The 24,983-nt window shown below is 41.3% G+C and overlaps 1 protein-coding gene across 1 annotated transcript; it reads right to left on the bottom strand.

The window, feature by feature from the left end:
• Positions 1–3,220: 3,220 nt before the first annotated feature.
• LOC125524192 (protein FAR1-RELATED SEQUENCE 5) lies at positions 3,221–6,462 on the bottom strand. Its single transcript, XM_048689270.2, has 2 exons — positions 6,126–6,462; positions 3,221–5,699 (listed from the first exon to the last, which is right to left on the bottom strand). The coding sequence occupies exons 1-2, from the start codon at positions 6,156–6,158 to the stop codon at positions 3,567–3,569; spliced, it is 2,166 nt and encodes a 721-aa protein (XP_048545227.2). The 5' UTR covers positions 6,159–6,462; the 3' UTR covers positions 3,221–3,566.
• Between the last annotated feature and the right edge of the window lie 18,521 nt (positions 6,463–24,983).

Below are 24,983 nucleotides of genomic sequence, written 5' to 3' on the forward strand. Positions count from 1 at the left end.
GTAGAAGACTCAATATTTGCTCTCAAGACGGATCTGTGGAAGATGGCGGCGACGACACATGTGAGTGCGTCAGACCAATTTATGCCCCAGACCCGGTATGTGGCTCGGCTGGGGCTTCTGGCTTTTGATGATAGGCTTAGGTGAGTGGTCTGGGTATTTGCCCCAGCTAGCACCCCTTCATTATATGGATAGGAGTAGTGGCATATGTTGACAAGATGGCGGATTCAGGCATATTGTTGTAATACTTTGTAAGGTCCTCGAGAATAATTAATAAAGTGGCCTCATGCATCTTTCAGATGCAGAGGCCAGGGGTCATCCTTTTTTTTTTAAAAACATTCACTAAGGCGGTATCCTGAAATTGGCAGCTCAAGTGACTATGAACCTGAACATACATGTATTTTTAGGGTCGTAGAATCCAATCTTGGCCACCTTCAAGTAGGAGATAAAAATCACTGTACCTCAGGCAACTGAGCTGCCAGCAGAATTGTTAGCTCAGGGGGACTCATAAGTGCGCTTGTCTACATTAGACATCTGGGCTGGGTGCAGGTAAATATCAGTTGGCAACTGCTAATATTGTGTCAAGTGATTGCTAGTTGAAGCCTTTTCAGTAATTGGATAATTGCCGAAGTGTCTAATCAATTAATTATACACTTGTTAACACAGCTCCGGACTCCGGAGAGCAAGGCCTCTGGTCCATTCAAAGATTTCACTAGCAAAGACTTCTGGAACCACAGCTTTGCACTGCAACTCAAATAGCTAACGGTAAGCGCAATTTCTGCAAGGCTAGTAAGCACAGAATTCCGAGCACGAAAAAAAAAACCCATAGAAGTTCAGAAAACATAAAAAAATGTGGTGAAAATGAAAACTTTATTAATTAAGTAACAGGATTACAATCCGTAGCCAGCAGGCTAGTCAAAGCATTTGGAGCATCCTGCAACCACAAGTCGGTCAGGTGCTCCGCTCTCGACAAATAGGCTAATCGATCTGCAGCCCTCTTCTGCATGCTATCAATCTTGCTCAAAACAAGCTCCCTCTCTCCTAACATCTCCCTGGTATCATTAATTAGATGGCCTAGATATGACTTAACAAGGGTGTGGCCAATGCTGGTGGCTCACTTCACGTTTCAGCAGTGCCACCTTCTTCATGCTCTCCTTCCCTTCACACAAAAAAAAAACAAACAAAAAAAAGGTTACAATGAAATAACTGTCAGTTTTTTTTTGCTTGAAAAAATAACTGTCAGTTTATCAGAAGCCAAAGCTTTATCTTGGAGAGGCGTGATTTTGGACCATGGTTCAGCCGAACCTATGGTCGACGCCGTACAATTCAACATCCTGCTATATGTGGATCCGCGTCATGCATTGTTCAACATGCAAATAACTCCCATCATGCATTTTTTAATCAATCATGCACGGATCCTTATAAAAAGTGTCCAAAGATCAATGGTGTCGAGCGTAGGTTCGGCTGAACCATGGTTTCATATAACATTTTCGTTTATCTTGCCTTTTTAAGCATCACCATTCAAAAATTGTCTCTTCTTTGGCTTCATAATCTTCTGTGGACTCATTGGTGCCTCAGATTCACAGAATGATGTCGCATGTATTCTCTTGTTCTTTATAGAAGCGCAAGATTGAAGAATGATTGTGTTGACACACATACACGTCACGTGTATCCTCGACGCTAGAGATGATGCACCGCAGCTCACGTCGAAGGAGACCCAACCGACAGCGCGATACGCAAGATAGTCGGCGGACGCTTTTGCAGACCCGAAACCCCGCGCACCCGGGAGGGACCCCGTCAGGGATTGCGGTGGCTATGGGCTGCCTTAGGTCGATTCGCTCGCTCTTAGAGCCTCGGGGTTCGCAGCTCTCAAACACGAAGAACAGCGAAGAACAAGAGAGAAAAACGGTGAGGAGATAAAACGTAGACTGAAAAAGTAGTATATTGATTTGTTCGATTGTGTGTTGTTCCAATCGGCCGTCACCCCCAACATATATAAGAGGCGGATGGACATCCCGTACAAGCAAAGAATTTATATAGGCTTTTTTTACAAGAAAATTATATCAATTCACGTCCAAAACCCTAGTCATATTCGGACTGGTTTTATCCGAACTTTCCAAGACTGTTCGGTTTAAACTGGCTGTACTTTGAGGGTCCTTTCTGTGATGACAAACGACCTCGGATGGAAACGAGCCCAAAAGCAATCTTGACCGTTTCGATGAGACGAAAATCTTTCATGTTGAACGTTTTTTCATTAGAGGTCATCTCGAGGGTCAAATCACTCGCGCAAAACAGCTAGTTACTCACGCAGCTCATCAGACATATCCACATATGTGTGGTTCCGGGTGTCATATTTTGCCCACTGGAGGGTCTCGCTGCGCGGTTTCTAACTTTTGCATACGACCTTGGATTGATACGATCTTTATATAAAAATCGATCGTTTTGACGAGATGCACAACTTCCGTGTAGAACACTTTTCCATCCAAGATCATCTGAATAACCTTGTGAGCCCATCTTCAACTTCTCGTCGGCTTGACTATCAAAATCTTCACCCCAGCAGGCCTTCCACCTGGGTAAGTATTCCACACCGGCAAGGTTTCTACCCGGCAAGCTTTCACATCAGCAAGGTTTCTACCTCGACAAGGGTTCCTCGGCAAGGTTTCTACCCCGACAAGAGTTCCTTCCCGGCAAGAGTTCCTCCCCGGCAAGGTTTCACCCTCGGCAAGCTTCTCCGCCGGCAAGCCTTCACACCGGCAGGGTTTTACCCTAGCAAGGTTTTCATTCAGCCGGCAAAGGCCAAATACTTTCTCACTCAGGGCCAGCCCGCGAAGTGTTGCCTCTAACTTTTGCATACGAACCCGGAATCTTGACCATGCCAAAATCTGGTGTCAACAGATTGTCTTTTTTTTTCTTTCTATAAATGTTTATTCCAGTTTTATAGAGCCAAACATCCAACCATCAGCCACAGAGCGTGCTAAAATGAATACCACAGGCGTGGTACAGACCTGGCGGGTACAAAAACAGCTTGTATAAATAGCGCGAGTTTTGTACTAGATCATCAAACCATTGCATCAGGATTTTCCAGAGTTACAGTAAACAGCAGCACATCAAAGTCAGATTCATGGAGGAAAAACAGCATTGTAGTTCTGATTTTATAGCATAGCTAAATAGATGTTTAATTGTTTGGTAAAGTAGAAGTATCAACCATGTTGACATTATGCGATTCTCAGAAGGTGAAGCAGGTAAATGTTAATGTTGACATATGAAACCGCAGGTAAAGATAAGACTCATGCCAGCATAATCCTGGACACAACACGGATAGACAACCTATCTCCTGAAGCCTAACTGTTCTACTTCATTAACATGAGTCTCAACGACAACGATTTAACTGACTCTCCTAACTAAAATTCGTCCTGGTTGCTGATGTCCATCAACAGTTGACAACAGGCTCTTGTTGATTCAGACAATGGCAACTTCACGGTAGCGCCAGTGCCCAGCCGCTGCTGCTGCCAAAGCGACCATTCTCAGAACCCGCATACACAACAAGCACAGTCTAACTGTCATTAGTTTCAGGTATTTCTCATGCCGCCGTTTCCAGTTTTCCCCTGAATCGCTTCCAGTTCCAGCCTGAATTTATCGCATTTCGAGCCATCACCGCATATTTCTTTGCCAATGTCAGCTACTTTACTCAGCAGCATTGCATACCTCATGGTATTTTCTGATTGGTCTGTGCCACGGCTGTCCAAGCATTTCTCCCTGTACTGTTTCATCTGCTCTTCTTTAAATTTGGCAGTCCACCTGGGCACTATGTATTGCCCTGGTATTTCGTTGACCCCAAACTGTGTGAAAAGTCTGAATATGTGGCAGCACGGTATACCATCCCTAGTGAACTTTGCACATTCGCATTTGATTGCATTGGTGCTGGGTTCAACTAACAGCTCGAAGGAATTTCTGTCAAACTCTGGGTTCTCGTAGGCAGACACCTTTTCCAGCCTGTACACTGTCCCCGTCTGTATCTCCTGCACGTTGAATGCTGTAGAATGGAGTAGCTCCCTCTGCACTTTCAGAAATATCTGCCTTGTGTAAATGCGTGCTGCATGCTTTTCTATTGGTTGCATTGAGAAACATGAAGGTTCAGTTCTTGATTGCAGCCTATCTTCATCATCCGTTTCCATTATCCTCTCTTGCACGTCTTCATATCTTTCAAGAAACTTCTCTATTCTGTCCTTAGGAAGCACATAGTCCCTGAATAATAAGTTTGACCCCTCACAACATCCAGTCATTTCCACAAATGGATAGAAATCTTCTTTGAAATAAACAGGCACCCACTCTTTCCTTGTTTCCCACAAGAGTTGTAGGTACTCATTTCCACTTGCACTGTATCTCTCAATCAGCGCAGCCCATCCTTCCTCAAATTCTGTTTCTGTCAGAGAGTTGTTAACTAGGGCATGCAACTCTGAATTTATGTCACCTCTTGCTGCTATGAAACCTCCAAGCTTTTCCCGTGCTTTCCTCATTACATGGAACTTACAGAACCTGAGCTTTACTTGTGGCATAACCTCCGAAATTGCTTTTGCTATAGCTTCATCCTGGTCTGTTATGATTGCTCTTGGCATTTTCCCTACCATTACATGGAGGAATGTTTGGAACATCCATTTGAAGGTTTCAGCTTTCCGATCCTGTAGCAAGGCGTATCCAAACACGAGAGTTCTTCCATGCTCATTCATTCCACTAATAGAAGTGAAAAGCATATTGTGACTAATTGTGCTATAGGTGGTATCAAATGATAAGACATCTCCGAAGATCTCATAATCAAGCCTCGACCTCGCATCAGTCCAGAAAAGACTCCTAACTATGCTATCTTCATCTGTTTGCATGGTGATGGAAACACATGGGTTTTGCAGCTCCAGTTCCTTCAAATGCTTCACTGTTGTTTCTACGTCCGAGTTTGGTTTTCCCTGTTGTTCTGCACACTGTGACGTATTCGCATCTTTTGTGTTGAATGGTAAGCTCCCCAAAATACCTCTCATTCTCTTGAAGATCTTCATAGCTTTCTTGGGATGTATACTACTTTGTTGCAGAGCTCTTAAAAACGATTTTTCTTCAGCTGACATGTGTTTGCAGCTAAGGAAGAATTTTGTGAGTGAGGGGCTTGGGCATAACGGATGGTTGTGCTCACTCCGAACTGATGTGAACTCCCATTGCCCCTTAACAGGCTTCACGACCGCCCTTGCCTCACACTGTGCCTTATTCACAGAATATACTTCCCTCTTCCTCTTCAGGTCCTGAGATGGCGCCAATTTGCGGCTCCGGTTGCATTCCACGTGGAACTTCTTTCTCATAAAATTTGGTCCCCTAATTGCCACAAAACCAGACAGGAGAGCATGCGCACTATAGTATCGGGTCGCATCTTCAAGGGTTGGGAATCTCATTCCAACTTCTGGTGGCCTTGGATTAACCAACTCCTCAAAACCAGGATAGTAGTACTTCCCTGGTTCTTTATCCGTCTCATTCCCAGAGCTGCCGTCTGAATCACTTCCACTGCCTGTGTCATTGATTGGCATTTCACTGATTGCCAGAATATCATGTAACTGGCTTTGTTCTTCAGCAAGCTGCAGTGAAAGGTCTGCCGAGTTTGCATGTATCTCCAATTCATCTGACAGTGCCCCTGAACTCCAATCTGCACCGATTACTGGTTGTTCCTGAATGCAAATTAAAAAAAAACATATTAAATTCGTAGAAAATATATACTAGTAAGATTTTCTCGCCATCCAGTTAGCCCCAAGATACGTTTTATTTTGGGGTTCCAATTTTTTCTTTCTTTGGGTTCTCCAAACATCAGGTTGAAACCCAATGGCCACAATCACTATGTGTTTGCGGTTTCTTTCCCCGACTTGTTCAATTATATGAACCTTTCTGTCACTAGAACCTACAGCAATTTCACAAACTTCATTTTCACTTCAATTCTATCACAAGAAGAAGAAAAATTGAGATACATCTATTAGCAACCAAACTTGTATGATATCTGTTGGAAGAACAAAGCCTTGATGGGAGAACTGACAAACAGAACAATCAGCACATGACCTGCCTTTTTCCTGACATACATAGGAAAAAATTCATGTGCATACCTGATCAGAGGAGATGATTGCGTATTCATCCATCGCGAGTATCTGCCGCCCGACCGTGCTGTGGGTGGGGAGGAGGGGACGAGGGAGTCTAGTCTAGATCCAAATTGCCGTAGCAGGGGAGGGGAGGGGAGGGGAGCCGGATCTGTGCTCTATGCGGCGGCTGCTAGGGGAAGGGGGGGTGGGATGGTGGGAGGGCTGGATTGGACGCGGGGAGAGGGGGGACGATGAGATGGCTGCCGCCGCCGTCGAGGAGGATGGCAGGCGTTGCGGCCGGCGGCCGGAGCGCTGTGTCTGTTTTTCGCTTTTCTGAGTGGACGCTGTTTTTTTTTAGACAAACGATGTGTTTCTTCTGTCTTTTTTTTTTGAGTGGTAAACCAAAGCTTTATTATGGCGATGCCGAACGGTTTACAGGAATAACAAACTGGTCATGGGGTACTCCCAGCCACAAATGGCGACCAACATTTAAAGAAGACGAAAATTTAGCTAAATTATGAGCATCAATGTTCCTCGCCCGACCTTCAAAAATAAACTCACAGCTTCTGAAACTCCTCGCCCTGACACGAATCTCCTTGATAATGGCACTGTATGGGCCTTCAGTTCCGTTATTAATATCCGCCACCACAGTCTTGTTATCACATGCGATGATAATGTGTTCAACTGATAAATCCAAAGCTAGGTTCAGCGCTTCTCGACAAGCTAGCGCCTCTAGCGTCCCTGGGTCAGAAATATCTGAAAAGGCCATAGCCGACGACCCTAGATAGACGCCATTATGGTCTCGGCAGAGTGCCGCAGCTGCACCGCTCCTACCGTTCCTCGCCTGGCCTCCATCAACTTGTATCTTCGCAACTCCCACAGCAGGGGCTAGCCATGTACTAGTACGCCTTGCTCCCGAGCTAGTCGCAGCCACATTTTGTGCAACATGCGCTGGGGTCTTCAGAGAATCTAGTTCAGAGATGAAGCTAGTTACAAAAGCATGTGTAGCATGAGGGCTCTGCAGGACTCCCTCATGGATAGCTTTACGCCTTGCCGTCCATAATGCCCACAAAGTCACGACCAGCTTGACCATGCTAGCATGTGGTAAATCATTAAACATACAGAATAACCAGCGCTTAGCATCTTGCTCTGTAGAAGCCTGAATATAATCAGCAACGTCATCATCCACAAGGGCCTAGACACACCGGGCAACAGAGCACTGCATCAGTGAATGCCGCCAGCTATCCTGCATCCCACATAGCTGACATTTGTCATCATCGGACATATGCCTCGTGTGTCGAACATCTTCGGTGGGAATGGAATGTTTAGCAAGCCTCCAAAGGAAATTTCTAACCTTCCCCGACACTTGGACAGACCAAAGCGATGTCCAAGATTTGGCTTCCGCTTCGTAGTTAGACATGCCTGCATTACCCTCAAGCCAATCCTCCCTTCGCCTTTTAGTGTCTGCTAACATTCGGTACGCTGAATGGACTGATGTGTTTCTTCTGTCGGGGGCTCTGCTGCGGCTGCAATGGCCCATGGGCCATGGCTAGTTGATTGGGCCGTACTTGCTTAAAAAAGTGGAGCAAACCCTGTTTCTCAAAACAAAAAAAGTTGAGCAAACCCTAATCCATCCTATGTCTATACTATTTGGAGTAAGATTTGGAAATTATCTTATCCAACAGAAGTGAGGATTTTTATTTGGCGTACCTTACACGGAACCCTCACGTGTCGTGTTACACTTGCAAATAGACATATGAAAGTTTCGGCTACCTGCCCATCATGTTTGAATGGGCCTGAAGATACAAAACACTTGTTATTTATGTGGCAAAAGGAAAATGAGGTTTGGGAGAAGCTGGGATTGCACGAACCCATTAAAAAAGCATGTGCGGTCGATCGTGCGGGAGAGGCAATATTCGAATTTCTACTTCTTATGCCAGAACACGAGCTATCTACGTTTCGCCAGTGCGCATACAGAATGTTCGTGAACTGATCACTATAACAGCATGACCTTCATGGTGGCAAAGACGTTCACTAGTGCATCAGGAGAAGTCCCAAGATGGATACCAAATTTTGATAGGAGCTCGTGCTATAACGACAAACTATGTTAATGCCCAATCCTCAGGGGCAACAAATAGAATAGAGGGATGGACGAGACCCCCTCTAGGTTTTGTGAAATTAAATGTCGATGCTTCTTTTGATCAAGACATGCTTAGAGGCACATCGGGAGTTGTACTTAGAGACGGCAAAGAAAGATTCATTGTTGGGGGGAATCGGAGGATGGATTGGTGTGTAGATGTTTTAACAGCAGAAGCCATAGCACTACGATTTGGCATATTACTTGCACAAAAGGCAGGAAGCAACCGTCTTCTTGTTAACTCCACCAATATGGAAGTAATTGACACAATGATGAATGGAGGACATTCAGAGAGAGCGGCGGCTGTTGTGTTTGATGATTGTTATTTTTATGGCTCGTGATTTTCCGTTAATTAGATTTGAACATTGTAATAGGAAGGCAAATAAAGTAACCGATGAAATTGCTAAATTAGCTAAATTTTCTGAGACAAGGGATTGGTTCGAGGAACCTATGAATGATATTGTAAATTTCCTTATAGATGATGCGACCATTATTTCTAATAAATAAAGAGGATGTTTTATTTCAAAAAAAGAAAGAAGTCTATTTTTCACCCTCAAATGTGCCTCAATGGACAAAAAAAACTGAAGTCGATTTTCATACGATTTTGCCCCTTAAATATCTGAAACCAGGTAAACCTCCCCTTTGAGCAGTGTTGTTGTGATTTAATCGGGTTTGAAAGATGACATGGCATTATTGGGTCAGTTAAGAGAGTACATGTGATATGGCATGGTTGGGTTGGGTTAGATTGATCACACAACCTCCTCAGGTAATCTCTCTCTATCCCCCGCTACAATCGCCATCACCACCGAAGGTTGTGTTCTCTTTGAGTTGAGGCTGCTACAATTGGTGGTTTCCAACACACAACATAGTCAAGGGTCTCTAGCGATAGGGAGCCGAGTCCGAGCAGGTATATTCCAAGCCCGGAATGTTCGAGTTGCCCTCAAACTTGTTCATGCCGAAGTGCATGGCCTTCTCGTCGATGAATCCACCGCGGTGATTGATACTTCTTCAACATATCTATAATTTATGAAGTATTCATGCCATGTTTACAATAATTTATATGTTTTTGGTGCACTTTTATACGATTTTTATGGAACTAACTTATTAATATAGTGCCCCATGCCAGTTGTTGTTTTCGACATGTTTTTGGCTTTTCAGAAAATCCATACCAAACGAAGTTCAAATGCCATGAAATTTTACGATGATTTTTTGGGACCAAAAGAGATCCCTGAAGCCTGGGAGGTGGACCAGACAAAGTCCAGGGGAGTGCTACCTCTTGACCACTGCGTTGGATTTCCTTGAAGAGGAAAGGAGATGCAGCAAAGTAGCGTAAGTATTTCCCTCAGTTTTTGAGAACCAAGGTATCAATCCAGTAGGAGGTTACACGCGAGTCCCTCGTACCTGCACAAAACACATAACTCCTCGCAACCAACGCGATAAGGGGTTGTCAATCCCTTCACGGTCACTTACGAGAGTGAGATCTGATAGATATGATAAGATAATATTTTTGGTATTTTTATGATAAAGATGCAAAGTAAAATAAAAGCAAAGTAAAAAAGCAAAGGAAATAACTAAGTATTGGAAGATTAATATGATGAAGATAGACCCAGGGGCCATAGGTTTCACTAGTGGCTTCTCTCAAGAGCATAAGTATTTTACGGTGGGTGAACTAATTACTGTTGAGCAATTGACAGAATTGAGCATAGTTATGAGAATATCTAGGTATGATCATGTATATAGGCATCATGTCCGAGAAAAGTAGAGCAACTCCTGCCTGCATCTACTACTATTACTCCACTCATCGACCGCTATCCAACATGCATCTAGAGTATTAAGTTAAAAACATAGTAACGCCTTAAGCAAGATGACATGATGTAGAGGGATAGTTTCATGCAATATGATAAAAACTCCATCTTGTTATCCTCGATGGCAACAATACAATATGTGCCTTGCTGCCCCTTCTGACACTGGGAAAGGACACCGCAAGATCGAACCCAAAGCTAAGCACTTCTCCCATGGCAAGAACAACCAATCTAGTAGGCCAAACCAAACTGATAATTCGAAGAGACTTGCAAAGATAACCAATCATACATAAAAGAATTCAGAGAAGATTCAAATATTATTCATAGATAGACTTGATCATAAACCCACAATTCATCGGTCTCAACAAACACACCGCAAAAACATGGCCAAAGAATGTTCGTCCCTACAAAATCATATAGTTTAGTCATGCTCCATTTTCGTCACACAAGAATGCTCTCATCATGCACAACCCCGATGACAAGCCAAGCAATTGTTTCATACTTTAGTAATCTCGAACCTATAAACTTTCACGCAATACATGAGCGTGAGCCATGGATATAGCACTATGGGAGGAATAGAATATAATGAGGGGGTTATGTGGAGAAGACAAAAAAGGAGAAAGTCTCACATCAACGAGGCTAATCAATGGGCTATGGAAATGCCCACTGATTGATGTTAATTCAAGGAGTAGGGATTGCCATGCAACGGATGCACTAGAGCTATAAATGTATTAAAGCTCAACAAAAGAAACTAAGTGGGTGTGCATCCAACTTGCTTGCTCATGAAGACCTAGGACACTTGAGGAGGCCCATTGTTGGAATATACAAGCCAAGTTCTATAATGAAAAATTCCCACTAGTATATGAAAGTGACAAAACAAGAGACTCTCTATCATGAAGATTATGGTGCTACTTTGAAGCACAAGTGTGGTAAAGGATAGTAACATTGTTCCTTCTCTCTTTTTCTCTCATTTTTTTGGGCCTTTTCTCTTTTTTTATGGCCTTTATCTTTTTTTCCTCACTTGGGACAATGCTCTAAAAAAATGATGATCATAACACTTCTATTTATTTACAACTCAATGATTACAACTCGATACTTAGAACAAGATATGACTCTATATGAATGCCTCCGGCGGTGTACCGGGATATGCAATGAACCAAGAGTGACATGTATGGAAGAATTAGGGACGGTGGCTTTGCCACAAATACTATGTCAACTACATGATCATCCTAAGCAATATGACAATGATGAATGTGTCATGATGAACGGTATGGTGGAAAGTTGCATGGCAATATATCTCGGAATGGCTATGGAAATGCCATAATAGGTAGGTATGGTGGCTGTTTTGAGGAAGATATATGGAGTTTTATGTGTGAAAGAGCGTATCATATCACAAGGTTTGGATGCACCGGCGAAGTTTGCACCAACTCTCAATGTGAGAAAGGGCAATGCACGGTACCGAAGAGGCTAGCAATGATGGAAGGGTGAGAGTGTGTATAATCCATGGACTCAACATTAGTCATAAAGAACTCACATACTTATTGCAAAAATCAACAAGTCATCAAAAACCAAGCATTACGCGCGTGCTCCTAGGGGGATAGATTGGTAGGAAAAGACCATCGCTCGTCCCCGACCGCCACTCATAAGGAGGACAATCAAATAACACCTCATGTTTCAAATTTGTTACATAACGTTTACCATACGTGCATGCTACGGGACTTGCAAACTTCAACACAAGCATTTCTCAAATTCACAACTAGTCAACTAGCATGACTTTGATATTATTACCTCCATATCTCAAAACAATCATCAAGCATCAAACTTCTCTTAGTATTCAAAACACTCATAAGAAAAAAATACTAATCTTGAATACCTAGCATATTAGGATTATTTAAGAAAATTACCATGCCATTTAAGACTCTCAAAATAATCTAAGTGAAGCATGAGAGATCAATAGTTTCTATAAAACAAATCCACCACCGTGCTCTAAAAGATATAAGTGAAGTACTAGAGCAAAACTATATAACTCAAAATATATAAGTGAAGCACATAGAGTATTCTAACAAATTCCAAATCATGTATGGCTCTCTCAAAAGGTGTGTACATCAAGGATGATTGTGTTAAACTAAAAAGCAAAGACTCAAATCATACAAGACGCTCCAAGCAAAACACATATCATGTGGTGAATAAAAATATAGCTCCAAGTAAAGTTACCGATAGAAGTAGACGAAAGAGGGGATGCCTTCCGGGGCATCCCCAAGCTTTGGCTTTTAGGTGTCCTTAGATTATCTTGGGGGTGCCATGGGCATCCCCAAGCTTAGGCTCTTGCCACTCCTTGTTCCATAATCCATCAAATCTTTATCCAAAACTTGAAAACTTCACAACACAAAACTTAAAGTAGAAAATCTCATGAGCTCTGTTAGCGAAAGAAAACCAAAAAACACTCCAAGGTACTGTAATGAACTCATTCTTTATTTGTATTGGTGTTAAACCTACTGTATTCCAACTTCTCTATGGTTTATAAACTATTTTACTAGCCATAGATTCATCAAAATAAGCAAACAACACACGAAAAACAGAACAGTCTGTAGTAATCTGTAGCTAGCGCAATATCTGGAACCCCAAAAATTCTAAAATAAATTTCTGGACGTGAGGAATTTATCTATTAATCATCTGCAAAAAGAATTAACTAAATAGCACTTTACAAATAAAAATGGCAGCAGTTCTTGTGAGCGTTAAAGTTTCTGTTTTTTACAGCAAGGTTAACAAGACTTTCCCCAAGTCTTCCCAATGGTTCTACTTGGCACAAACACTAATTAAAAACAAAAAACACAACCTAAACAGAGGCTAGATAAATTATTCATTACTAAACAGGAGCAAAAATCAAGGAATAAAAATAAAATTGGGTTGCCTCCCAACAAGCGCTATCGTTTAACGCCCCTAGCTAGGCATAGCAAGGATAGATCTATGTATTGCCATCTTTGGTTTTAGGGAAAAAGAGAGAAAACTTGTTATCTATGGAATTAATTTTTCTATTTTGACAAAGTAAATGTCCATTAATGGTAGAATAAAGATTAAGAATATTGCGGAAATTGGCATCTAGGCTAGCTTTTATCTCTTTAATAGATTCGTTTTGGTAAGAAAGCAAGAGAGATGTGATTTCAGCTTTCTCGTTAATGGGGTGCCCAAATATAGTTTTCATCCTCTCATAGGTATCTATGGGGTCCCCTTCAAGAAAACCCCCATCGAAAATAGAATCTAAAACTTGTTTGAACGAAGCGGGCAGCCCAACATAAAAGCTGTTTAAGTAAACCTCAATTTGATATTGGGGTACATAGCTAGCCCGGATCCTTAACAGCCTATCCCAAGCATCTTTCAAAGATTCATCAAGTAAATAACGAAAAATTCCAGAATCATCTTCATCAAAATTACTAAGGTTCCTGATAACCCACAAGTATAGAGGATCGCAACAGTTTTCGAGGGTAGAGTATTCAACCCAAATTTATTTATTCGACACAAGGGGAGCCAAAGAATATTCTCAAGTATTAGCAGCTGAGTTGTCAATTCAACCACACCTGGAAACTTAATATCTGTAGCAAAGTGTTTAGTAGCAAAGTAATATGATAGTGGTGGTAACGATAGCAAAAGGTAACAGTAGTAAAAGTAATGTTTTTGGTATTTTGTAGTGATGATAGCAATAACAACGGAAAAGTAAATAAGCGGAGAACAATATATGGAAAGCTCGTAGGCAATGGATCGGTGATGGAGAATTATGTCGGATGCGGTTCATCATGTAACAGTCATAACCTAGGGTGACACAGAACTAGCTCCAGTTCATTGATATAATGTAGGCATGTATTCCGAACATAGTCATATGTGCTTATGGAAAAGAACTTGCATGACATCTTCTGTCCTACCCGCCCGTGGCAGCGGGGTCCTTACGGAAACTAAGGGATATTAAGGCCTCCTTTTAATAGAGAACTGGAACAAAGCAACTACGGTCATCACCGGTAAGTATCCCGATTATTGTCACTTGGGGGTTAACGGATCATAACACATAATAGGTGACTATAGACTTGCAAGATAGGATCAAGAACTCTCATATATTGATGAAAACACAATAGGTTCAGATCTGAAATCATGGCACTCGGTCCCTAGTGACAAGCATTAAGCATAGCAAAGTCATAGCAACATCAATCTCAGAACATAGTGGATACTAGGGATCAAACCCTAACAAAACTAACTCGATTACATGATAGATCCCATCCAACCCATCACCGTCCAGCAAGCCTACGATGGAATTACTCACGCACGACGGTGAGCATCATGAAATTGGTGATGGAGGATGGTTGATGATGACGATGGCGACGGATTCCCCTCTTCGGAGCCCCGAACGGACTCCAGATCAGCCCTCCCGAGAAGTTTTAGGGCTTGGCGGCGGCTCCGTATTGTAAAACGCGATGAATTCTTATCTCTAATTTTTTTCCTCCCCGAAACACAATATATAGAGTTGGAGTTGGAGTCGGAGAGGCACTAGGGGGCCCACGAGGTAGGGGGCGCGCCCTAGGGGGCAGGCACACCCCCCACCCTCGTGGACAGGTGGTGGGCCCCCTGGCCTTCATCTTTTGCAAGTATTTTTTATATTTTCCAAAAAGTTGCTCCGTGAAGTTTCAGGTCATTCCGAGAACGTTTGTTTCTGCACATAAATAATGCCATGGTAATTCTGCTGAAAACAACGTCAGTCCAGGTTAGTTCCATTCAAATCATGCAAGTTAGAGTCCTAAACAAGGGCAAAAGTGTTTGGAAAAGTAGGTACGACGGAGACGTATCAACTCCCCCAAGCTTAAACCTTTGCTTGTCCTCAAGCAATTCAGTCGACAAACTGAACGTGATAAAGAAAAACTTTTACAAACTCTGTTTGCTCTTGTTGTTGTAAATATGTAAAGCCAGCATTCAAGTTTTCAGCAAAGATTATAACTACCACATTCACAATAACGCTTAGGTCTCAAGTTTACTCATATCAATAGCATAATCAACTAGCGAGCAATAATAATAAATCTCGGATGACAACACTTTCTCAAAACAATCATAATATGATATAACAAGATGGTATCTCGCTAGCCCTTTCTAAGACCGCAAAACATAAATGCAGAGCACCTTTAAAGACCAAGGACTGACTAGACATTGTAATTCATGGTAAAAGAGATCCAGTCAAGTCATACTCAATGTAAACTAACAGTAATGAATGCAAATGACAGCGGTGCTCTCCAACTGGTGCTTTTTAATAAGAGGATGATGACTCAGCATAAAAGTAAATAGATAGGCCCTTCACAGAGGGAAGTAGGGATTTGTAGAGGTGCCAGAGCTCGGTTTTGAAACAGAGGTGAATAATATTTTGAGTGGTATACTTTCATTGTCAACATAACAACCAAGAGATGGCGATATCTTCCATGCTACACACATTATAGGCGGTTCCCAAACAGAATGGTAAAGTTTATACTCCCCCTTCCACCAACAAGCATCAATCCATGGCTTGCTCAAAACAACGAGTGCCTCAAACTAACAAGAGTCCCAGGGGGAGTTTTGTTTGCAATTATTTTGATTTAGTTTGCGTAAAGCATGGGACTGGGCATCCGGGTGACAAGCCATTTATCTCGTGAGTGAGGAGCGAAGTCCACTCCTCTTGATAATAACCCGCCTAACATGGAAGATACGGACAGCCCTAGTTGATACATGAGATATTCGAGCATACAAAACAGGATATTTATTTGAAGGTTTAGAGTTTCGCACATACAAATTTACTTGGAACGGCAGGTAGATACCGTATATAGGTAGGTATAGTGGACTCATGTGGAATAACTTTGGGGTTTAAGGGATTGGATGCACAAGCAGTATTCCCGCTTAGTACAGGTGAAGGCTAGCAAAAGACTGGGAAGCGACCAGCTAGAGAGCGACAACAGTCATGAACATGCATTAAAATTAATCAACACCGAGTGCAAGCATGAGTAGGATATAATCCACCATCAACATAAATATCGTGAAGGCTATGTTGATTTTGTTTCAACTACATGCGTGAACATGCGCCAAGTCAAGTCACTTAAATCATTCAGAGGAGGATACCACCCTATCATACCACATCACAACCATTTTAATAGCATGTTGACACGCAAGGTAAACCATTATAAGCTCCTAGCTAATCAAGCATGGCACAAGAAACTATGATCTCTAGTTGTCATTGAAACATGTTTATTCATAATAGGCTAAATCGGGAACGATGAACTAATCATATTTACAAAAACAAAAGAGGTCGAGTTCATACCAGATTTTCTCATCTCAGTCAGTCCATCATATATCGTCATAATTGCCCTTCACTTGCATGACCGAACGATGTGAATAATAATAATAGTGCACGTGCATCGGACTAAGCTGGAATCTGCAGGCATTCAATAAACAGGAGAAGACAAGGCAATATGGGCTCTTTTGTCAGATCAACAATAATGCATATAAGAACTACTTCAAAAATTTAATTATGGTCTTCTCCTATCGACCCTCAAAAGAAAAGAAATAAAACTATTTACACGGGAGAGCTCCCAACAAGCAAAAGAAGAACAGGAAATATTTTTGGGTTTTCTTTTTAATTACTACTACAAGCATGGAAAGTAAACTAATTAAAAGCTACAACTATTTTTTTGGTTTTTCTTAAGGTTTATTAAACACACAAGAAGAAAGCATAAAAAGGAAAATAAACTAGCATGGATGATACAATGAAAAAGTATGAGCATCGACATCTAGCAATGAGTGTGTGAACATAAATGTAATGTCGGTGGGAAATACGTACTCCCCCAAGCTTAGACTTTTGGCCTAAGTTGGTCTATGGCCACGGCTGGCCTGGCAGATATCCATAATAATAGTTGGGGTCGTACTGAGAAGAAGAAGAGGAAGACTCCAATTGCCACTGGCTGTCAATCATCTCCGGATCCCACTGGTAATTAGACTGTTGTGAAGGATCAATTTGTGGTTCCGGCTCTGGCTCCATGGCTGGTGCAGGGTTCCGGTAGGCGTGAATAGCCTTCAACGGAACAAGGTACTGGCCTGCAGATAAGGATGGCAATGGGTCGGGTTTGGATCGGGTTGAACAATCTCAAATCCATATCCATGTCCATGAAGACAGTCTTTGCCCGCCCATGAAAAAATCCATGGGTGAAAAATTGTGTCCATGTCCAAATCCGATGGATATCCATACCCATTGGATATCCATTGGGTCCTCTTGAGACATATAAATGAGACATAACACAATATTAACATAAACTCTTCCATTCTTCACCTCGTGGTAGGCTAGGCTTCACTTATGGTAAATCAACATCCACTAACAACCTAAGATCATTTAGTATTTTTCTAATAGATGAGAATGACGAGTCACTTAAGGAGGTAAAAATAAGGGAAGGGGTGTTGGAGTCTGTTACAGAGGGGATTGAATGTCAACTAAAAAAGTTACGATGGGGATTGTGTAATTTCTTATGCATGTTTTAGATAAAAAAAAGTGTAAAATTGTTGTGGGACATACGACCGTGGGGCAGGGATAGCAGCTTTTCCCCATTAAGTCATACTATCGGGTTGGGTTTGGGTATATCCATGGGTACAAGATTATATCCATGCCCTATCCACGAACAATCGGGTCGGGTTTGGGCGCCGCCCATGGACACAAAAGCATATCCAAACCCTATCCATTCGGGTCGGATATCCATGGATATCCATGTCCATGGATAAAATTGCCATCCTTACCTGCAGATAAATCAAATAAAGAAGGAGCAGGCAGGGTAATAGTCTTAGGATGATGTTTATTAAAGAACAATTTGTATTTAAGCTCTCCTTGCCTATTCGTAACAATAAAGTCATGTGCCACCATACTTTTATAATCTAGATAAACACGAGACAGCACGTTTTCTTCCTTCTCATAATGCCTAACAGGTATGTTAAAATGTGCAGCTAGGCGTGAAGCATAGATGCCTCCAAAGATGGGGCCCTTGGTACGGTTTAGACTTAACTGTTTAGCAATAATGTCGCCCATACTAACAGAGTTATCACCGTATAAACCGTGGAGCAAAATAATAATATCGGGGATACTAAGGTTTCCACAGTTTCCGCGACCAATTAAGCAGCGACTAGCAAATAATGCAAAATAGCATAAAACAGGGAAATGTATGCTAGTGATTCGTGCATCGGAAACCTTCCTTGTTTCCCCTATAGTGATAGTATCAATAAACCTATCCACATCATCGTGATGTGGTTCTTCTGTCTTTCCCTCAAAACGGACCAAACAAACCCGACAAAAATCATAAAGTGACATCTCCTTATGCTCATCATATAAATAAAACTCCACCGTAGGTGGTGAGCTCCTAGAATGGAAATGAAAGTTTTGCACAAAGATATTTGTGAGTAAGAGATACTGATCGCATTGGTCGTGGAGGAAAGTGGTGAGGCCTGCATTCTTAGCCAATTCATGAAAATCTTCATAAATCCCGGCTGCTCTCAAGAAGTCATCGGAAGGCCATTCACACGCCCGAACCTCCGCGGTGCGAGGCAAATTATACTTAGGCTTCGGTGCCTTTTCCTTCGAGCTTTGGCTCGATGAGCCCCTCAAAAGTCTCTTCATCATTTTCTGAAAAATTCTGAAATTTTTAGTAACTTCAAAATAAAAATAAACCAAACTCAATAATATTGATAGCAACTACTCCTACAAGTGCCTAGGGCCTATATCATGCATCAAAACTACTTTTGACCATATAAATTTGACATGCAAGCTCAAGAACAGGGTCACCTAAGCAGCAAAAAATTGCAATGAATAAAGCACTAGCCAAAAACTAATTGGACCAATGGAGGAGTCACATACCAAGGAACAATCTCCCCAAGCAGTTTTGTGAGAGGTGCTTTGAGCAAGGAGATCGAAAATGGTAGCAAAATGAGCTAGAACTCGTGCTTGAGTTGGATATTCGTGTTTGTGGGAGGAAGAAGGAGTGTGTGGGTGCAGGAATAAGTGGAGGAGGGCCACCGTGGGCCCACGAGGTAGGGGGCGCGCCCAGGGGGGTAGGGCGCGCCCTCCACCCTCGTGGGCAGGTGGTTGACCCCCCTGTTGTGTTCTCAGTGCCAAATATTCTCAAATATTCTGGCAAAAATCATATTTAAATTTTAGGGCATTTGGAGAACTTTTATTTTCGAGGTATTTTTATATTACACGGATATTCAGGTAACAGACAGAAAATATTTATTTTATTTTATTTAATATAAATAACAGAAAGTAAAAGGAGGGTACAGAAGGTTGTGCCTTCTAGTTTCATCCATCTCATGATCATCAAAAGGAATCCACTAATAAGGTTGATCAAGTCTTGTTAACGAACTCATTCCGAATAACATGGAACCGGAGAAATTTCGAATAACACTATTTTACCTCAACGGGGATATGCACATCCCCAATAATGAGAATATCATATTTCTTCTTGACAGTAGGAAGAGGAAATTCAAAACCTCCAAATATAATCGATGGAATCTTTCCAATAGAATTGATACTATGAACTTGAGGTTGTTTCCTTGGAAAGTGTACCGTGTGCTCATTACCATTAATACGAAAAGTGACATTGCCTTTAGTGCAATCAATAACAGCCCTGCAGTATTCAAAAAGGGTCTTCCAAGAATATCAAGAATAACAAAGTCTGTTAAAATAGTAACGTTTGCAACTACAACAGGCACATCCTCACAAATACCGACAGGTATAGCAGTTGATTTATCAGCCATTTGCAAAGATATTTCAGTAGGTGTCAACTTATTCAAATCAAGTCTACGATATAAAGAGAGAGGCATAACACTAACACCGGCTCCAAGATCACATAAAGCAGTTTTAACATAGTTTCTTTTAATGGAGCAAGGTATAGTGGGTACTCCTAGATCTCCAAGTTTCTTTGGTATTCCACCCTTAAAAGTATAATTAGCAAGCATGGTGGAAATTTCAGCTTCCGGTATCTTTCTTTTATTTGTAACAATTTCTTTCATATACTTAGCATGAGGATTCATTTTGAGCATATCAGTTAATCGCATACGCAAAAAGATAGGTCTAATCATTTCAGCAAAGCGCTCAAAATCCTCATCATCCTTTTTCTTGGATGGTTTGGGAGGAAAAGGCATGGGTTTCTGAACCCAAGGTTCTCTTTCTTTACCATGTTTCCTAGTAACAAAGTCTTTCTTATCATAACGTTGATTCCTTGATTGTGGGTTATCAAGATCAACAGCAGGTTCAATTTCTATATCATTATCATTACTAGGTTGAGCATCATCATGAACATTATCATTAACATTATTACTAGTTTCAGGTTCATTACCAGATTGAGTTTCAGCATCAGAAATAGAAATATCATTTGGATTCTCAGGTGGTTCAATAACAGGTTCACTAGAAGCATGCAAAGTCCTGTCATTTTTCTTTTTCTTCCTTTTAGAAGGACTAGGTGCATCTATATTACTTCTCTGAGAATCTTGCTCAATTCTCTTAGGGTGGCCTTCAGGATACAAAGGTTCCTGAGTCATTTTACCACCTCTAGTCATAACTCTAACAACATTATCATTATCTTTACTATTCAATTCATTGAGAAAATCATTTTGAGCTTTAAGTACTTGTTCTACTTGAGTGGTAACCATAGAAGCATGTTTACTAATAAGTTTAAGTTCACCTTTAACATTAACCATATAATCACCCAAGTGTTCAAGCATATTTGAATTGTATTTCAATTGTCTACCAAAATAAGCATTAAAGTCTTCTTGCTTAGCCATAAATTTATCAAACTCATCTAAGCATGGGCTAGCAAACTTAGTAAATGGGATTTCAGCTTTATCATATCTATAGAGAGAATTTACCTTTACTACCTGTGTCGGGTTATCAAGACCATGAGTTTCTTCAATAGGTAAAGGATTAAGATCATATGTTTCTTCAACAGGCGGTAAATTAAGACCGTGTATTTCTTCAATAGGAGGTAAATTCTTAACATCTTCAGCTTTTATACCTTTTTCTTTCATAGATTTCTTTGCCTCTTGCATATCTTCAGGACTGAGAAATAGAATACCCCTCTTCTTCGGAGTTGGTTTAGGAATAGGCTCAGGAATTGGCTCTAGAGGTGTCCAATTATTTTCATTTGTCAACATATTATTCAATAAAATTTCAGCTTCATTCGGTGTTCTTTCCCTGAAAACAGAACCAGCACAACTATCCAGGTAATCTCTGGAGGCATCGGTTAGTCCATTATAAAAGATATCAAGTTTCATTTTTCTTAAGAGGATGATCAGGCAAAGCATTAAGTAATTGGAGAAGCCTCCCCCAAGCTTGTGGGAGACTCTCTTCTTTAATTTGCACAAAATTATATATATCCCTTAAAGCAGCTTGTTTCTTATGAGCAGGGAAATATTTAGCAAAGAAGTAATAAATCATATCCTAGGGACTACGCACACAACCAGGATCAAGAGAATTAAACCATATCTTAGCATCACCCTTTAATGAGAACGGAAATATTTTAAGGACATAAAAGTAACGAGTTCTCTCATCAGTAGTGATCATGGTGGCTATATCATTTAATTTAGTAAGATGTGCCACAACAGTTTCAGATTCATAACCATGAAAAGGATCAAATTCAACCAAAGTAATTATATCAGGATCAACAGAGAATTCATAATCCTTATCGGTAACACAAATAGGTGAAGTAGCAAAAGCAGGGTCAGGTTTCATTCTAGCATTTATAGATTGCTTGTTCCATTTAGCTAATAACCTCTTAAGTTCGTTTCTATCTTTGCAAGCTAAAATATCTAAAGAAGCTTCTTGATCAAAATCATAACCCTCAGGAATAACAAGTGATTCTTCATCATCACTTTCATCAGTATTATCAGATTCAATATTTTCAATCTCTCTAGCCCTAGCAAGTTGTTCATCGAGAAAATCACCAAGTGGCACAGTAGTGTCAAGCATAGAAGTAGTTTCATCATAAGTATCATGCATAGCAGAAGTGGCATCATCAATAACATGCGACATATCAGAACGAATAGCAGAAGCTGTTTTAGGTGTTGCAAACTTACTCAAAACATAAGGTGAATCAAGTGCAGAGCTAGATGGCAGTTCCTTACCTCCCCTCGTAGTTGAGGGATAAATCTTGGTTCTTGGATCTTTCAAGTTCTTCATAATGATAAGCAGATATAAATCCCAAGTGACTCAAAGAATAGAGCTATGCTCCCCGGCAACGGCGCCAGAATATAGTCTTGATAACCCACAAGTATAGGGGATTGCAACAGTTTTCGAGGGTAGAGTATTCAACCCAAATTTATTGATTCGACACAAGGGGAGCCAAAGAATATTCTCAAGTATTAGCAGCTGAGTTGTCAATTCAACCACACCTAGAAACTTAATATCTGCAGCAAAGTGTTTAATAGCAAAGTAATATGATAGTAGTGGTAACGATAGCAAAAGTTAACAATAGTAAAAGTAATGGTTTTGGTATTTTGTAGTGATGATAGCAATAGCAACGGAAAAGTAAATAAGCAGAGAACAATATATGGAAAGCTTGTAGGCAATGGATCGGTGATGGAGAATTATGCCGGATGTGGTTCATCATGTAACAGTCATAACCTAGGGTGACACAGAACTAGCTCCAGTTCATTGATATAATGTAGGCATGTATTCCGAACATAGTCATATGTGCTTATGGAAAAGAACTTGCATGACATCTTTTGTCCTACCCTCCCGTGGTAGCGGGGTCCTTACGGAAACTAAGGGATATTAAGGCCTCCTTTTAATAGAGAACCGGAACAAAGCATTAACACATAGTGAATACATGAACTCCTCAAACTACGGTCATCACCGGTAAGTATCCCAATTATTGTCACTTCGGGGTTAACGGATCATAACACATAATAGGTGACTATAGACTTGCAAGATAGGATCAATAACTCTCATATATTGATGAAAACATAATAGGTTCAGATCTGAAATCATGGCATTCGGGCCCTAGTGACAAGCATTAAGCATAGCAAAGTCATAGCAACATCAATCTCAGAACATAGTGGATACTAGGGATCAAACCCTAACAAAACTAACTCGATTACATGATAGATCCCATCCAACCCATCATCGTCCAGCAAGCCTACGATGGAATTACTCATGCACGGCGGTGAGCATCATGAAATTGGTGATGGAGGATTGTTGATGATGACGATGGCGACGGATTCCCCTCTCCGGAGCCCCGAACGGACTCCAGATCAGCCCTCCCGAGAGGTTTTAGGGCTTGGCGGCAGCTCTGTATCGTAAAACGCGATGAATTCTTCTTTCTGATTTTTTTCTCCCCGAAACACAATATATAGAGTTGGAGTTGGAGTAGGAGAGGCACCAGGGGGCCCGTGAGGTAGGGGGCGCGCCCCCCACCCTCGTGGACAGGTGGTGGGCCCCCTGGCCTTCATCTTTTGTAGGTATTTTTTATATTTTCCAAAAAGTTGCTCCGTGAAGTTTCAGGTCATTCCGAGAACGTTTGTTTCTGCACATAAATAACACCATGGTAATTCTGCTGAAAACAGCGTCAGTCCGGGTTAGTTCCATTCAAATCATGCAAGTTAGAGTCCAAAACAAGGGCAAAAGTGTTCGGAAAAGTAGATACGACGGAGACGTATCAGTTCCCATTGATAACTCCGGCAAGTTGTTCCATAGCATTCCGATTTATGAGTTTAGATAAGATAGCAGGATTGTCTAAAGCACTAGAACTTGGGAGAGATCCCCCAACTCTTTTTGGTTCTGACATGGCGAGGGAAAAGAGGCAAACGGGAAAGAGAGAGAGGATAGAGAGAGAGGGGGCGAATAAAACGGCAAGGGTGAAGTGGGGGAAAGAAAAAGGAGAGGCAAATGGCAAATAATGTAATGCGGGAGATAAGGGTATGTGATGGGTACTTGGTATGTTGACTTTTGCGTAGACTCCCCGGCAACGGCGCCAGAAATGGCTCGTTGTCGGGAGTCAAATCTTGACTTGCGCGAACCTCCCCGGCAACGGCACCAGAAATTCTTCTTGCTACCTCTTGAGCACTGCGTTGGATTTCCTTGAAGTGGAAAGGAGATGCAGCAAAGTAGCGTAAGTATTTCCCTCAGTTTTTGAGAACCAAGGTATCAATCCAGTACGAGGCTACGCGCGAGTCCCTCGTACCGGCACAAAACAAATAACTCCTCGCAACCAACACAATAAGGGGTTGTCAATCCCTTCATGATCACTTACGAGAGTGAGATCTGATAGATATGATAAGATAATATTTTTGGTATTTTTATGATAAATATGCAAAGTAAAATAAAAGCAAAGTAAAAAAAGCAAAGGAAATAACTAAGTATTGGAAGATTAATATGATGAAGATAGACCCGGGGGCCATAGGTTTCACTAGTGGCTTCTCTCAAGAGCATAAGTATTTTACGATGGGTGAACGAATTACTGTTGAGCAATTGATAGAATTGAGCATAGTTATGAGAATATCTAGGTATGATCATGTATATAAGCATCACGTCTGAGACAAGTAGACCGACTCCTGCCTGCATCTACTACTATTACTCCACTCATCGACCGCTATCCAGCATGCATCTAGAGTATTAAGTTCATGAAAACAGAGTAACGCCTTAAGCAAGATGACATGATGTAGAGGGATAGATTCATGCAATATGATAATAAAAAAACCCATCTTGTTATCCTCGATGGCAACAATACAATACGTGCCTTGTTGTCCCTACTGTCACTGGGAAAGGACACCGCAAGATTGAACCCAAAGCTAAGCACTTCCCCCATTGCAAGAAAGATCAATCTAGTAGGCCAAACCAAACTGATAATTCGAAGATACTTGCAAAGATAACCAATCATACATAAAAGAATTTAGAGGAGATTCAAATATTGTTCATAG

The sequence above is a fragment of the Triticum urartu genome, chromosome 1A (assembly GCF_056163025.1).
Source record: "Triticum urartu cultivar PI428250 chromosome 1A, HENAU_Tu73, whole genome shotgun sequence".
In the NCBI taxonomy this organism is placed as follows: domain Eukaryota; kingdom Viridiplantae; phylum Streptophyta; class Magnoliopsida; order Poales; family Poaceae; genus Triticum; species Triticum urartu.

Coding starts and splice junctions, on each gene's coding strand:
- LOC125524192 (XM_048689270.2), bottom strand. CDS start 6,158: ATGGATGAATACGCAATCATCTCCTCTGATCAG. Junction 5,700..6,125: donor CAATCATCTCCTCTGATCAG/GTATGCACATGA, acceptor ATTTGCATTCAG/GAACAACCAGTAATCGGTGC.